General features: G+C 37.1%; 1 protein-coding gene across 2 annotated transcripts in view; it reads left to right on the plus strand.

Moving 5' to 3' along the window:
- Positions 1–17,026, plus strand: part of Zdhhc2 (zDHHC palmitoyltransferase 2) — a 53,464-nt gene that overhangs the window by 17,559 nt on the left and 18,879 nt on the right. Inside the window, exons 2-7 of one of the 2 annotated variants that reach the window (XM_074054737.1) lie at positions 8,597–8,623; positions 9,818–9,912; positions 11,057–11,134; positions 12,613–12,733; positions 14,710–14,779; positions 15,446–15,478. In XM_074054737.1, the coding sequence (XP_073910838.1) occupies positions 8,597–8,623; positions 9,818–9,912; positions 11,057–11,134; positions 12,613–12,733; positions 14,710–14,779; positions 15,446–15,478 (424 nt within the window). The remainder of the gene's footprint in view (positions 1–8,596; positions 8,624–9,817; positions 9,913–11,056; positions 11,135–12,612; positions 12,734–14,709; positions 14,780–15,445; positions 15,479–17,026) is intronic. The other variant, XM_020181995.2, reaches the window with a different exon arrangement.

Consider the following 17,026-nt stretch of genomic DNA (forward strand, 5'->3'; position numbering starts at 1 on the left):
AGGTTATAATAGCATTGCATGTTTCCAGATGTTTTAAGCAGGATGACAGAGGAAGCATGACAAAGGAGGGCATTTATACCCTGCTTCCCAGAGCATCCCTCAAAAATAACAGGAAGTGGCCATACACAGGCAGGAGCAACCAAATGGGAACAGCTGCTCAGGACAAAGAAACAGTGGAGTACCTGGTCAGGAGGCACCAGAGATCACATGGGATTCTTTTTTTTTTGTTTTTTTCTATCAATATTTTATTTTATTTTTTCTATTTTATTGTTGTGCTGGGTGGGGATACATATAGGATTCTTTAAAGAGTTTTAGGGTCAGGCTGATATTTAGAGCTCAGCTCCATATAGTATGACTTGAATGACATTAGAAATTATTTTACCTCTAAGAGGCTTTCTGGGCTTTTAGAATTATAATACCACCTACCTTAAAGATGTGATAATCTGTAAACATTTGAAGAATTTAGCCTCAATCCCTGGCCGAAGTGAGCATTGAACAAATGTTCCCTTCCTGGAGTTCCTTTAGTTTAATTTTACCCCATGTCATCTGAGTACCCACACTCACTAGCCCCAGCTGCCCTTTCACCCCCATCTGGCCTTCACCCCGTTCCAACTGCAGTTTGAGTTCAGAGGATGTCATGAGCTGTAGTTCTTCCACTCAACATTCTTAGGTTTAGAATTCCAAATTTGAGGGCCACAGAATGTGACTGTATTTGAACGTAGGACCTTTAAAGAGATGATTAAATTAAAATGAGTTATTAGAGCAGGCTGTAATCCACTATGATTGGGTGTCCTTATAAGAAGAGGACATTTGGATATAGAGATACCCAGAGAAAATGATGTGAAGACATGATGATAAGGTATCCATGGCAAGCCAAGAGAGAGGCCTCATGGAAACCAACCTTGCCGACACTTTGATCTTGGGTATCAGCCTCTAGAATCATGAGAACACAAATTTCTGTTATGTGAGACACCTGGTCTGTGGTACTTTGTTATGGCAGCTCTAGCAAAGTAATAGATGTGTTATCACTGAAGGTTTGGAGTGGGATGAATGCCTGCTGACCTGGCCCAGCAGGTAGAGGAAGAGAATGAGGGCAGCCCTGGCACACCATGGTGGAAGGGAGCTGGGTGTCAATATTTGCAAAGTCAGTAGGCTTCTCTTACCACAGAGTAGCTAGTTTTTGTGATATTGTTGATGCTAGGTTTCATGTACATCTTGCAAAGACTTTTTATGGCTAGTGGTTGGCTAGCCCCAACCACCCAGGAGACAAACGGTTTGGACTGGTCTTAAGTAAGGAACTTCCTGTATCTTAGTTTATATTTATATCATTGTTTACTTTTGTCTTTGATACTGCAATGTGTTGTTCTTCATGAAACGTCTCCAATAACTCCAGGGCCATTTTCCATGTTAGTCATTTATAGTGCATACTTTAGGTCAGTATAGTTTGTTAGATATAAATTCTAGTGGGGAGGCTGGAGAAATAGATCAACCAACTGGGAAGTCCTACTTCTTCCCAATCACAAAGCTCCTCCCTCCATACCTAATATTGAGATCCTGCATGTCAGACCTTAACAGAGTCTGAATTAGACATGGGGAGGTACAGATGGGGGTGAGGTTGAAGGGAAAGGAGCTCTGGGAGGGGTAATGTAAGAAAATATAGTTTAAACCTCACTGGTGTAGGCTGGAGGATGTAGCTCAGTGGCAGAACTCTTGTGTAGCATGTGCAAGGCCCTGCTTTCAATCCCTAGCACTGCAAATAAAAGAAAATTAAAAAATCACTGGCTTAGTTTTTTTCTCACATTAAATTGCTCACATTGCAATTCTGCATTTTTCTGCTTGTTCACACTTTAAAAGGTCTTCAGCAATTCATTTCTAACCAGTTGGCATTTTACTCTCCTGAAAATTTTAGCATTACTGCAAGCTAAACATTCACTGTGTACTTCTTCCCCTAGACTGTTTATAAAACTGTTAGCAGTAAACTTTGGAGAACTCCGACTCTTCAGATTGCACTGTATGGCGATGTATTTATCCTCCATAGTCAGCTAACAGCCCTCCATGTGTGCCAGATTCCCTTCTAGCAGCTTTTGCTTTCTTAGTTTAGTTCTCACAACAGCCCTGTGAAATGAACACTGAAATAAAATTTAGACAGACTGAATCACTTAGCCAAGGTAAAGTGTCAAATAAGTGGTAGAGCCAGCATGCACATTTCATTGAGGGGCAAGAAAAAGAAGCAAACAAACAGAAATAGTTGTGGTGTGGTCTGTGTCAAGGAAGAAGCAGTATATTGGGATGGTGATTGCAGGGATAAAGTAGATAGGAATCCACAGTGAGAAACTGACATTTAAACTGCTGCTGAAGGATGATTCTGAGCCACCAGGAATGGGATCAGGCGAGCTTCTCAGACAGGGTCAAGATACGCAGGCTTTTGTATTGTAGAGATGATGCTCAGTGTGGCTGCAGCTTGGTGGACAAGGCAAGGAATGAGGAGAAGTGGTGGAGGAGAGGTAGGCAAGAGCCGATCATGACCCTCCCCACAGGCTGATGTGAGATTGGACTTTATTGTAAATGCAGTACAGTCTTGGAATTGTTTTAGTGAGGTAACATCATTATCAACTTACATTTTAGAAGAGGTCATGCTTTTCTTATTGCAAGATGAATTTTTTAAGGAACTATGTGAGGACCCAATGAGGAATGTTGATTGCCTGGTAGTGAGTATGGTTAAGACCTGGCTGTTATATAAGAGCCCTGTGTTTGGATTTCAAGTTCAGCACTGTTGAAGACTTATCCTTACTCTTCTTTCTATTCTGAATCTACTTGACTGTCCTTCACAAAGTAGTTCCTATAAAACCACAGATAAAGTTATTTTTAGAATGACCCAAGGTTTTTAAAAGTCACTTTTTTCAGATACATCAGAACAGTAAAGATAATTTTATGACCAGACAACTCTCCACAATAAAGTGCATATTTTTAATTCATTTATTCATATGTGCATACATTGTTTGGGCCATCTCTCCCCCCTATCCCCCACCCTCCTCACTTCCAGGCAGAACTTGTTCTGCCCTCTTCTCCAATTTTGTTGAAGAGAAGACATAAGCGATAATAAGAAAGACATAGCATTTTAAAGTGCACATTTTTATTTAAACAATAAAATTATAGCATAGCTTAGCTTGGTATTGTGATCAAGGTCACACATACTGGAGGATTAGACTAGAGTTAAATGCCAGTGAAGGGACTTTGGGGAGGGGAAAGAGTTGTGTGTTTAAGAGAAAAGAAAGCCCAGAGTGGTGGAAGGATTTGCATAAGACTGAAGTAGTATGAGATGAGGACAGAGAATGGAGAAGAAGGCAAACTCTGGAACGGTCTCTAAAATCACCATGGTATATAGTAGGACCACAAAGAAAAAGAGTTTTATAAGGACCATAAAAATGTAGTAAGGCTGGAAGTGTAGCTTGGTGGTAGAGTGTATGCTTAGTACATGCTAAGGCCTGAGTTCAATCCCCAGCTCCAAAAGGTAAAATTAAAATAAAGGAAAAATGTAAGTTGATACATGATGAAGAAAATAAATTAAAATTATTAGTAATAAAAAGATATAGCTAGAATTAAACTGGTAATATTCATGTAATTTTTTTTCAGGTCTTATTAAAATGCTCTATCAGCAAAACAATTTTGATCTCATACTGTGAAAGTGAGCTCTAGCTTCGTGGAAAGCAGTTGAAAGGACAAAAGATTATACTACAGGGGTTCTACTGGCCAGTTTTGTCCAAGAATTCACTGTTGGTTTGACAAAGTATTTCAAAAAGAGTGTAATTAATTCTGCTAGAGAATTAGTAGTGCTGAGGGGCACTGGGGACCTTAGCAGGAGTGACAGCAGTGGAATACTGGAATGAAAGATTAATGAGGCTGGTCAAAGAAATAATAGGATGTTAGTGGGCAGAGGCAGGGATTTTGAGAATGATTGTTAAAATCAATTTTCTTGTGAAAAAGCCAAAAACATGGAATGGCAGCTAGAGACATGAAATGCAGGGAGAGGCTTCAGGATGTGGGTTAGTGTATTTGTACTGCTATTCATATTTTTTATTTAATCTCCTGAATCTGAGCTGATTGCACTACTTAATTAAAAATTTTATGCTTACATCCATAGTAAAAGTTAGTTTTAACTTCTAATTAAGTGATCTAGTTATCTCCAATCTTGTTGAGCACAAGAATACTCTTATTTACCATTCTGTTCTCAACAGTGTAAGTATAGTTAAGTGAATGGTTTTCAATAAATAAAAGATAAGCAAAAAAAGTGTCTATAAAGTTATCCTTAAGGATACATCAGAAACCAGATCTTTTATTGGTGTTCTGGTCTTAATCAGATTGCTTATGTGGTGCTAAGATATGTCTGTGTCAAAATGAATTTGGAAATGTCATAGTTGTTTACATAGAAAAGTTATTGTATATAAACAATAAAGGTAAATCATCCCTCTAAAGGAGAGAGTTTGAATGTGAAGACAAGAAAAAGAAAATTCAGATTAAGAAAGAAATAGATCACAGCAACATACATTTGCAATAAAAATATCTGAAAATCAAGTAGTTCTAGAAACAATTATATGTTAAGGTGGGGGGAGTAGATGTTTTGTTTGCTATGAAGGCGTATGTTAATATTTGAACATTTGGATTTTTGGTGTGTTTATGACTAAATGTTGAACTAGATTTAAATTACCAATAGTTTGCCAAACTGTTGCTTATTACTAGATAGAATTTTTGACAGCAAATACTTAATGTTTAATCACCAAAGTCAAATTAAAAAAAATTACTTGGTAAAAATCTAGGGCTGGCTGGCCCAAAAGACCAAAAATTGTATGTTCTCCCTCATATACGGACATTAGATCAAGAGCAAACACAACAAGGGGATTGAACTTTGATCACAAGATAAAAGCGAGTGCACACAAAGGATATATGAGGATAGGTAAGACACCTAAAAAATTAGCTAGCATTTGTTGCCCTCAATGCAGAGAAACTAAAGCAGATACCTTAAAAGCAACTGAGGCCAATAGGAAAAGGGGACCAGGAACGAGAGAAAAGGTTAGATCAAGAAGAATTAACCTAGAAGGTAACACACATGCACAGGAAATCAATGTGAGTCAGCTCCCTGTATAGCTATCCTTATGTCAGCTAGCAAAAACCCTTGTTCCTTCCTATTATTGCTTATACTCTCTTTTCAACAAAATTAGAGATAAGGGCAAAATAGTTTCTGCCGGGTAGCAAGGGGGTGAGGAGGAAAGGGAGGGGGTGGAGTGGGTGGTAAGGGAGGGGCTGGGGGCAGGGGGGAGAAATGACCCAAGCCTTGTATGCACATATGAATAATAAAAAAAAATCTAGGGCTGGAATAACTGAATAATCAAGAATGAATTTTATCATTCTAGACTAAACTGGTTAATGTTTTTGAGCTCTTTAGAGAATTGGTTTGATAGCATACTTAGGGACTCATAGGGTGCATAAATAAACTTGATTTGAATAGGATTATTTATAGTCAGGTTTCTAGAGTGTGACAAAGGATGTCATTATTGCTTCTGGCATACACATAAACATGTATGATATTGTAGTTGATTTGTTAGATACCGTTCTAACTCAATAATTTTGAACCCAAGACTGCAGCATCTACTCTTCCCTGGGTCTCCAGCCTGATCTGCAGATCCGACTTGCCAGCCTTCACAATTAACATGAGCCAATTTCCTAAAATAAATCTATGTCTGTGCATGTACACATGCCCACACATGTATGTATACATTCTATTCGTTCTGCTTCTCTAGAGAGCCCTGGCTAATACACAGGGACCAGAAAACTTTCTGTGGAGTGCCAGGTAGTCTTTCAGGCTTTGTAGGCCATACCATCCTGTCTATCTCAACTGCCCAGCTCTGCCTTTATAGACAAAAGGAGCCACATAAATGAATGGATGTGTACATGCTCAAATAAAACTTTACAGTAATGGGTGACTGAATGTATTTGGATCGATGGCTGTAATTTACTGACCTCTGAATTAAATGATGGCTTGATAATTCAGGTGAAAGAGAAAAGGTGAGTGTATATTTTATTCCAAACCAGGTTGGATCATAGAAGTTTGTCATTCTTTTCTGTATTAGGGTTATTACTTTGACTGACAGTCTTACTTGTCAACTTTGGTTTTTACATATTTATTTTTGCACAATGGTTTCTTAAAGAACAATCAATGCTATAACACAACTATCATTCTTATTAATTGTAGCCTGATGACTAATCAATTCAGCCTTTTCTCTGATGACTCATTTAATTTCTTGAAGGACTCATTAATGGCAGAACAGGTAGCCAGAAAACAGAATTAGCCTTTCCGTTGCTATGACTACTCCAGGTTGTGAGATGCAATTCTTGAAGACCTTAATTTTGCTGTTGGCACACAGGAAGATCTGGTAATCACTTACCATTCCCACTTTCTCTCATTTTGTATACCATCAGTGCCAAGAAAGTGCTGTGATTCCTGTACTGCAATTAATCAGGGAAGAATTTTGAGTTTTAGAGGTAACTTGGAAGGTTAGAAATCTCTAAACAAAATATTATCATTGTAGGACATGGATTAGGAATAAGTTAGGCTAACCCAAGATAAAACTAATGCTTGAAATGAAAATTAAAATTGTGACCCACAGTGTTACTGTTGTAGTATGTTGATGGTCACCAGATGTATGAATAATAAATATTTTAGTGTAATAGCAGCAGTGCTCTTATTTGCATGAGTAAATTACATCTAACTTCTTTTGGGCCAAATACAAGATTTAGGCGTTTGTATAGAAAAAAAAAAGTAATTGATTTTACCCATTGAGTTAAACTGTTATATCTGAAATAGATCTTCTCACTTTTGAGATGTTCTCACAAAGACTAAGTATCACATCAAGACTGAAGTTTTTGCCTCATTACTCTGTGTTAAAGATTACTACCACCTTCTTTTGTTTACACTAACTAGGTTTCTGGGATGACACATCTTTTGTTTTTAAAAAAAGACAGTTCATTTATAAGATACTTAGAAGATACAGCTACTTAAATCATTTTTCACCTTTTATTTTCACGTATAAAATCTTTCATTCAAAATTCTGCTCTTCTTTCTTTTAAATAGACTGTGCAGAGTTGTAGTTAGGTCTGGAGTACTTTTGATGACAAGGGAAGTCAGTGCCTAGAGAGAAATTCAAAGACATGGTGGTCCACTCTGAGAAACAAGCTTGCCTCCAGTCTTCCCTCTGGCAGATTAAAAACTTCAGAGATTTCATGAGAAAGTGAACTCTAACTTGCCTTTGATTTGTAAGCACACTTATAGAACAGGCTGTGTGTAAGTCAAAGGGAATCAAGAACCTTTAAAAAACATATCTGATCTCCAGAGTGAGTCAGGCAGGCATCATGATCTTTGACTTAGAAATGGCCAGTCCTACAAGTTTGTTTGCAAACAAGGGGTAAGTCAGAGTTCTCTTTCTCATAGAATCTCTAGGTGGTTGGTGGAAAATCTGGAAGTGATAACATTATTTGGATTAGAGAAAACATCTGAAATACACAGGAACTTTAAGTATGTGAAGAGCTGTCATTTAGATTTTATTTATTGCTGCAGATTGGAAACCTATATATCACAGGTAAAAACCACAAAGAGACAAATTTCAACACTGTACAGTTGAATTTCCTTATTCTTAAAGCAGTCCAGTAATGGAATTGGGCTGTTCTCCAAAACTATGGACTCCACTGACCCTAGAGAAATGCCTGTGCTGGCATTCAGTAGCTGCTTGGAAAGGATCAGGTGATCCTAAAATTCTCTTACATTACCCTGTGATTCTAGTCCTTTTTAAGGAAGTAGTATTTCATTCCAGAACTAAGGAGAATCCTGCAGCCCTTTAAAAAACTGAGCAGAAAAGTCCAACTTTCCCTGAGAAAACTGAGATAGGCCAAAACTTCCAAAAGACTTTATTACAAACACAGGAAGACCACATGGTTAGCAAAACAAATAGACAATATAAAAGGTAAAAAAATGATCTGGATTACTAAATACAGTTTCTTGTCCCAGTTTGTCAGGAGCACTTGTGGCTCCTGTCCTTATTCACCTGCTACTTTTGAATATTTTTAATAGTTTCTGAGGGATGGCTGTTCCCCAGGCATAGCCTGGGCCCCTCATTGTACAGTAGGGAGCAGTTAGAGCCTTTGAGCAAGAGGGTTTGTACTGTTAGGAATCTGAAGAGTATGTACTGTGTATGCGACATTTTGTTCTTTGTGGAGAGTTAACCAGGTGGTTGCTGATTTATAAAGAGCAATAAACATCTGTGGAAATGTAATGTAGTTGAAGGACTGAAGGTGCATGTTTGAAGAGTGCTGCTTTGCTGGGTGGGCACCAGAGCAGAAGTGCACACAGAGGCCTGGCTGACCACAGCCCCAGTCTCCCTCCTTCACCACCTCTCCACACAGTGTTTGCCCCTCCTGTAAAACTGAGCAATATGTCAAGAATGTTGGTTTGAAGGGAAGCCAAGCTGTTAGTTTATTTAAATGTCTCGGCCCTGTGTTTACCATAAACATCATATAATCTGTTAACCTTTTTTTTCTATTTCTATAGTGTCCATGGAAAACATTAGCGAACAAGGTAAACTATTATGTTATTGTTGTGGTTATAATATTTAAAATATAGTTTGAAAAAAATTGTATCCATTTAGATTTGGTTGGGATTAAGAAATCCCTCTTTGAGAACATGGAAATGAAAGCGAGTGACTGTCATTTCTCCACATCCCCAGATTCTTGGCAAAGAACTCTACACTGAAATGTCCATAGTTGGACCAAAGATTCTTGTCAAAGAGCCTTGACATATAGGGATATCAACAATTTCCTGTCCCAACTTAGAATATTGCCCCAAATTATCTCCATAATTTATGAAGCTTACCATTGACTCTAGTCATCTTATACTGATTTCAGTGACTTCTTGGATAATTTAAAAATTTTAATGATTCTATACATATAAATATCATTCTTTAGAAAAAAATTAAAAATTGCTAGTAACAGTTTTGAAATACCAAACATGCCATATTTTAATTAGTACATTTCATTCAACTATATCTTACAGAATTAAGTTGTATATTAATATATTCAGAATATTCAGAATGGACTATCACTGCATACAAAATTACTATTTTGAATTTATGTAGTATTTCAAAATGCCACACAAGTGTGGTTGTATACATTACTTTGAAAAGAAACTGTTGAGAATGCTTTTCTTTGCCCTGTGAGATAAACAAGTCAATTGAACTCAATTGTGAGCAATCTCTCTTTGTCCAGAGGGTCCTGTTTAAATATGCAGTCATTACACTGAGGGCCACCACCACAGACTAGAGCCAAGAAAACAAGCAAGCACTTCTCAGACAGGAACTGCTTTCTCTGCTTCTTCAGTAAAGCAAAATGCTTAAATTCTGAAAGTTTTAACATTTGTTTAATGCTTTGTCTACTTTCTAAAGTTGGGGTCATAACTGCCTTATTTTTATAATTTAGGCAAGATCCCTGTTAGCCATTTTGGCAATAGGTGGATCTGTCTACAGGTGGGAGGGTTCTATTCATGGACATAGATCTAATTATGCACTCAGGAATTAAAAAAAGGAAACAGACCTCTTGTCTTTAGGTTTATATTCAATGAGTTGTGCTTACTCTAGTATAATGTAAGTGAATTTTTATAATTTGTTGTGATTGTTAGTTTGGATATTTTAAAATGTGCAGATCTTTTGTGAGGTATTCACAAAAGTTTAAGTATTTATTTGTATAATGAATGGTAATTATGTTTCTCTCATTTTAGTTGTGTGCCTGATGGCTTATCATCTACTTTTTGCAATGTTTGTCTGGTCATACTGGAAAACTATCTTTACATTACCAATGAATCCTTCAAAGGAAGTAAGTTAAAGCATTAGCAAAATTCTCCTAAAGACAGAAATCACTAATGCTAATTTCTGAGACTGAATTTTCTTCCTTTCACTGGTGTTACAAGCTTATTGAGCATAATGACTTTTTTTGGATAAAAAAACACTATGTCTGTTAATAAATGCTTGAATTTCCACTTGAAAAATATTATTTTTGTACCAGATGGTTATTGTGTTCCCAATATAAATCTGTTGTACATCTCTTTTCTACTTTAGAGTCAGACATCAGGATGAATAAATAGAACTCGAAGATATTCTGTTTATCATATGAAAGATGTATTAGTTGGCTGTCAGCCACTAGAACCAAGTAGCTTGACTCATTCCCTCTACATTCAGAAAATCTATTGCTAGTCCACAGCTTCAAGGTGGCTAAGCTCAGAATCTCATTGTTCTGCCATGTGTAGCCTCTGTTCCCAAGGCCACCTCTTGGCCTAAGATGGGAGCTCCAGTGCCAGCTATACGCCAGAGAAAGTAGGAAAGAAGAGGAGAAGAAAATGCTCTTATATATAAAGATACTTTCTAGAGGTTACTGATACCATCTTCATTTCCATTTAGAATTAAATGGCCACATCTATTCACATCTATCCCACATAGAAGGCTGGGAATGTCATCTTTGTTCTCAGTGGTCAACAGGAAGAGAAGAGTGGTTACTAGGGACAGCTAGCAATCTCTGCTACAGAAGATTTTAAGTAGAGGGACATTATTAAATTTCCATTTTGAGTAGATCATTCTATTTGTTTCTGGTTCTGGGTTGTTCATCTAATTAATGTTCTTGGAGCGAAGGACTGTGTCTTTCCTAAGATAGGAAAACCTTAGAGATACGATGATTGGGAATATGGGCAAGAAATCAGAAGTGCTTTCTGATTGTTGAATTTCAAATCCTTTTTTTGTTTGTTTTTTGGTGGTATGAGGTTTCCTTCGTTTTTAGCCCAGTACCTGTTTGTTGAATTCTTCAAAAGTAAGTTAAAACATTAACAAAATTACCTTGAAGTAAAGAATCAGTGCATGTTTGTTGAATTGAACTAACCTTTGCTACTGGTAAGAACATAGGCCAAGTGTTTTTTTTTTGAAAGATGTCACTGTAGATTGTTTTCTAAAGTAATCAGTTTGAATTGCAGCTTTGGCCACATAACATGCTTTGTGACCTGGAAAAGAATACTGAAACCGCAACCACAGATATGTGCACAGACTTACTGGTATGCTTGGACTAGAGTGCTTTCTACATTGTCTTTTGTCTTCTATTCTCCACTTCTGTTTCTTTTCCTGCCTCTTTTTTCCTTCCTCATACAGTATTTTTTTTCCATCATCTCTGTTATCCCTATCATGGCCTCAGTTGCAGACTGGAAGGAAAATGCTGACTTCTCACACAGGTAAACTCATCTCTGGTGGTTTACCTACAACTTCTGCACTGAAGACTCCCGAGCTACTTCCGGTTCTGATCTCTTCTTTGAGTTCAAATTTATGTAGCTGACAACATCAATCCTTGTCAGCTCCACTGACACCTCAAAACATTAAACCAGAACTCATCACTTTCTCCTGCCCCAAACTGTGATCCATCTGCTTCATTTATTAGTTAATGCTACTGCCATCCACTTGGTCCTCCAAGCCAGATGCTTGACAGCCATGGTTGAATCCTCCATCTTCCTTTTTGTCCCTCTTCCTCTTCCTCCCCCAGCATCCAACTCCTACTGAAGTTTGCACCTCCATACATTTCTCTCTCTCTTTTTAAAATCTCTTCTCTCTTTTCTTCTCCCTCTCACCTTCTGTCTCCCTACCTCATTCAGGGTCTCAATTATCTCCCTTGTCTGAGATATTATAGTCTTCATGGTGTCCTCATTTAAGGCTTGCCTATAACCTCTTCCCAGAACCCTTCAAATATAGGACTGGGGGCATGACTCAAGTGGTAGAACACCTGCCTAACAAGCACAGGGCGCTGAATTCAAACTTGATACCACCAAAAAACAAACAAACAAAAAAAAGGATTTCAAATTTAACATATCTAAAAGCAAACTTTTGATTTCTTGCCCACATTCCCAATCATTCTGTCACTAAGGTTTTGCTGTCTTAGTAATGACAACTCCATCCTCTGGTTGTCCAGGCCAAAACCCTTGGCTACTCTTTTTCTCTTCAACTCCACATCAAAACAGTCAGCAAACTCTACAGTCATACTCTCAAACCATGTGTGTGCTCATGGCCCTCCCACTGCTGCCACCCGGAGCTAAGCCACCACCATCTCTCACTTCATATATTTCCAATAGCCTATTTTTTAAAAATTTAAAAATTTTTATCACGTTATTGTTGTACTGAGGGTACACTGCGACATTTACAACAGTACTTACAATATATCTTGGTTAAATTCACTCCCTCCTTCATTTAGGTCCTTGCTTTCATCTTTGCCTTCTTCTATGTATTCTTAACATAGTAACCAGAGCAATCCTTTCGAAAGGCAAAAAGACTCACTTCAAAATACTGTGCTATTTCTTAGATTGTGCAGATGCATAGAGTAGTGATCTGTGAAGTTAATAGACTTGTCCAGATTTGAAACGCTGCTACCTCTCTGAATCTATTATGTAGCACCATTAATATTTTATAAGTACCTTTGGGTATACTAGACTAGACCAATGTGTTGTTACTCCTTTGAAGATATTGATTAAAATTTAAATTTATTCCACAGTTCCACCTTTCTTACTCAGAGAAAGAATTGTTGGAGAGAGAGCCAAGGGGAGAAGCCCATCAGGAAGTTCTTAGGCGAGCAGCCAAAGACCTTCCCATCTACACCAGGACCATGTCTGGAGGTAAGTGTCAGTACTGAGGGCTTTTCTACAGTGTCCAAATGATGTGCCATTGTGGCTCTTAGGAAGCATATTCATAACTTAAAAAGTCAAACACTCACTTAAAATACTGTGCTATTTCTTGGATTGCTATTAAATCTTTCCTGTACAATTCCATCAAGTAGGATGGAACCATGAGTAATGCTGGTGCAGAGATCTCACCTAAATCAGCACTGAATTGAAATCTGTTCCTCCTACTCAATTATGACTCGGTGAGGATGGAAGAAGTGTTAAAATCTTGATATGTAGTAGAATTCATTTTAAAGTTTTAATTATAGACCTTCCTGTTTATATTTAGGGAGGAATATCTATAATGAATATTGAGTTAATAATCTTATGTGCATTTGTAGTAAATTTAAAAATAATTATGTAAAACATAGTTCAGATATTGGTACATTTTCTTTATCCATCTTTGAAATTTAAACTAATTTTGATGGGGTGGGGCAATGCCATGATTTGAACTCAGGGCCTTGCACTTGCTAGATAGGTGCTCTACCACTTGAGTTACACCCCCAACCCTTTTTGCTTTAGTTATTTTTGAGATAAGGTCTCACATTTAGGCCAAGGCTGGTCTGGACTGTAATCTTCCTTTTTACACTTCCTGCATAGCTGGGATGACAGACACACACCACTACACCCAGCTTATATTGATTGAGATGAATCTCTCAAACTTTCTGCCTAGGTTGGCCTCATACCACAATCCTCCCTATCTCTGCCTCCCAAGTAGCTAGGATTATAGGCTTGCACCACTGTGCCCTGCTTCAAACTAATTTTTTACATATGCAACTAAATTAATAAATCTCTTACTTAGAAACTGAGCACAGTCGTGCACATCTATAATCCTAGCCCTCAGGTGGATACTGGAGGATCCACAGTTCAAGGCTAGCTCCTGGCTCAAAAAATAAAAGAATGAAAGGAATAAATCTTTTAGTTGGATCATGTCTTTAAGATAATTTAACATTTAATAAAATAATTGTCTTAAAAAACCAATATACATCAACATACATGCACTGTTCGTTCTTGCCCATCAAGAAATTTTTGGTGACTTTAAGCACGTTATTACCCATTATGGAACCCATTAGCCCATCTGGCTATTAAGCAACATGACTAGTCCAAGTTGGAGAGATACCTTAAATGTAACATAGACAACTGATTTCAAAACCTTTTACATGAGAACAAGAATGTACAATTTTCACTAGTATTCTAAAATTATTTCTAGCTTACTTTAGAATCATAATTGAATCTAAGTCTCCCACACAGTTTTTATACTGTTTGCTTTCACTGTTCCTCAGTGATTAAGTGTGTCCTGTGAGATGCTTGTGTCATAATTCAGCATCCCTAGATCAGTCATCCATGTTACCTTAGGTATCTGTGTTAAAGAAGAAAAGATGAGGACTTCAGCTTCAACAATTAAAATTCTCTGTTGGAAGTGCTTCTCTTGTACTCATAATATTGTATTTACCTCAGTCAACAGAGATACGAGATCTATCCCAACTTATGCAATTAATAGAGCTTATTTATAAATTCTGCAAGTGTGTTTCTGTGGTTGTATCCTTACTTAGTTATCCTAGCCAGCTGTATGCTCATCCATTTATACACAGGAGATAAGTTTAATTAAGGGAAACTGTCTACTTTAATAGATATGTACATATCTGTACCCCTTTTAAGCTTACTGTAATTACTGGGCATTGAGGACACCTTAGAAAAATTTCCCCAAGAGATGTCCTACCTTTGGGAAACCTCTCCAGAGAACTCTGGCTATAAGCAAGTCTTCTTGGTTACTTTTTGTATTTAGGCAGAGTTGACTATCTTATCTTTTACCAAAGTTAAATTCAGTATGCTTTTTTAGAATTTAAATTTGGAGAGATGATAAAAAACCATTTAATTGTATATTCAGTGTCATGTTAAATCTGAGACTAAGTGGAACTTTTTATTCTTAGCAATCCGATATTGTGACAGATGCCAACTTATAAAACCGGATCGCTGCCATCATTGTTCCGTCTGTGATAAGTAAGGAAATCTTTACTTCCAAAATGTCTACGTATTGCTGGTCTTTTTATCTAGTATTTCTTTTCTACTTTTCAGATTATTATTTTTTCTCCTAACTCTTGTGTCTCAGACCATCATTATGAAATATAATTGGAATAATCACTTGCATTAATGCCAGTGTGACTTGTGGCCACAACCAGTTGTCTCTTTTCCCCCAGATCCATGATGACATGCATGCACGATTTTTAGAAGTTTTGACTTCGCTGGATCAATTTAGCAAATCTGTGGTTTCCATCTTATAAAGATAACTGAGTTGATTTCACAATAGTCAAATATATTATTATGTCTTTAATATACAACATAAGCAATGTAAGTTGGCTTAAGAATTGATATTGAAGGCCACATTTTATTCAGACTTCCTGTAAATGTATTGACATTTTGACTTCTTTAGCATGAGATTGTTGCATATTTATATATTACCTTGTTTTTAAGAAAATGAGTTGATCTAGATCTTGAATCATGTATATTTTCCATTTAAAGTTCCATTATTATAACTAAAACTGGATATAGTACTTATTTTAGATCAGAGCTATACTAAATTTGGCTATACTAAATTTTTAGGTAAGCGATTTTGTAATATTTTACTTGTGACTAAAATTTTGTGGGCTGTTTTGCTTTGTTTTTTAGATGTATTTTGAAGATGGATCATCATTGCCCATGGTGAGTATGGCTCTATTCTTAAACAAGTTTCTATCTTTTATAAATTTTTATAAATTGAGCCACTTCTCTATTTAGATGTTTTAATAAATAAAACATTACCTTAGTTGAGCTAGGAGGCACTTTCAGATTTAGTTTCTAGTATGTGTTTAATTAGCTTGAAAAAACCTTTATTCAGGAGAGGTTCCATGAAATAATTTTATAACTAGTAAGTTAACAATGTCAAAGTTAATTTTACATGTCTGCTCACAGAAAAGCATTTCTCTACACCCACATAAAAACAGAGATTCTAAAATACTTTCCAGGAATGTACACAAGGATTTACAAAGAAATTATGAATTATAATATCTCAGTAGAAGTTTCTAATAAAGGGATAAGTCACCTAAAGCTTTAATGTCAAGGATGACACTACAGAAAAGATAAACATGCCCACAAGTCTACGCTAGGGATAGTTTGAAATATGGATAGGGAATGGCCTCTAGGGAGCAGGAAACAATAGGGGAATGCAGGGTTGATAGTACTCTAGGTTTTTCACTAGTATACCTTTTCCTTTTCTTCACTTAGATTTCCTCCTACGAAGTGTTAAGCATAGTCAACTCCTGGAAAAATGATGCTCTTCTTAAAGAAAGATCTCTGTAAATAGTCCCCTTTGTACTAACTCACGTTTGCATTCATTCTTTTGCTTCCCATTTTATTTGTCTTAGCAAGTTCCCCCACCTAATATCTTCAATTATAAGTTATCTTAATCCTCCTTACAGTCCTCTGTCCAATACCTCTCCCAGTGGCAGATGCTGTTAGCCCTGCACTCACACACACCATGACCCCAGTGATGGCCTTGTGGTGGACAGTTCCTACCTCAAGCACCTGTGTTTCTTTGTTTCTCCATCTGAGGGCTCTCCTCTATCTGTGTCGATTAGTTCAGCTCACAAACTGGGCAGTCCAGAAGTGTCAGGGCATTAATACCTCTAGGGCCACCTAGTAACTTTTTTTTGCTTTTTTCCTATAGTATTGGGGATCAACACCCAGGGCCTTGCATATGCTAGGCAAGCATTGCACCACTAAGCTATATCCACAGCCCTTCTACATTCTTTTTCTCAGATAAACTGTGTCTAAGTTCCTGCCTCAGGTCTGCTTTTAGGGGAACCCATACTAAGCATTCTCCTTTCTGCACTGATATGGATTGTAGATATATTTAGCAGTGGTAAAATAATCAGGGCATGGATTTGACTGTAGTTTTTCCTGGAGCAGTGGAAACAATCAGGATTCATCTCAGGTCAGTACATACCTATAAATTTTGCCATCGTCTGCAATTGTCACCAAAATTACAAAAATAGAAAATAATGATTTGCCATTATAGCAGTCTTTCTAAACCTGCAATTAATTTAGCTGAGTAAGAACTTACAGGATAATTTGACAGTCTTTCAAATTTTGACAGATCCTCTTAAGTAAAAAGGAACAGCTATAAGACTCTATAGTTTTTAAAATTAGTCCTCCACTGCATACCTACATACTGTCTTGCACTTTCCCTTTAGGGGCCCTGTGGAGTAAATT

This window comes from Castor canadensis, chromosome 14, assembly GCF_047511655.1.
Source record: "Castor canadensis chromosome 14, mCasCan1.hap1v2, whole genome shotgun sequence".
NCBI lineage: Eukaryota > Metazoa > Chordata > Mammalia > Rodentia > Castoridae > Castor > Castor canadensis.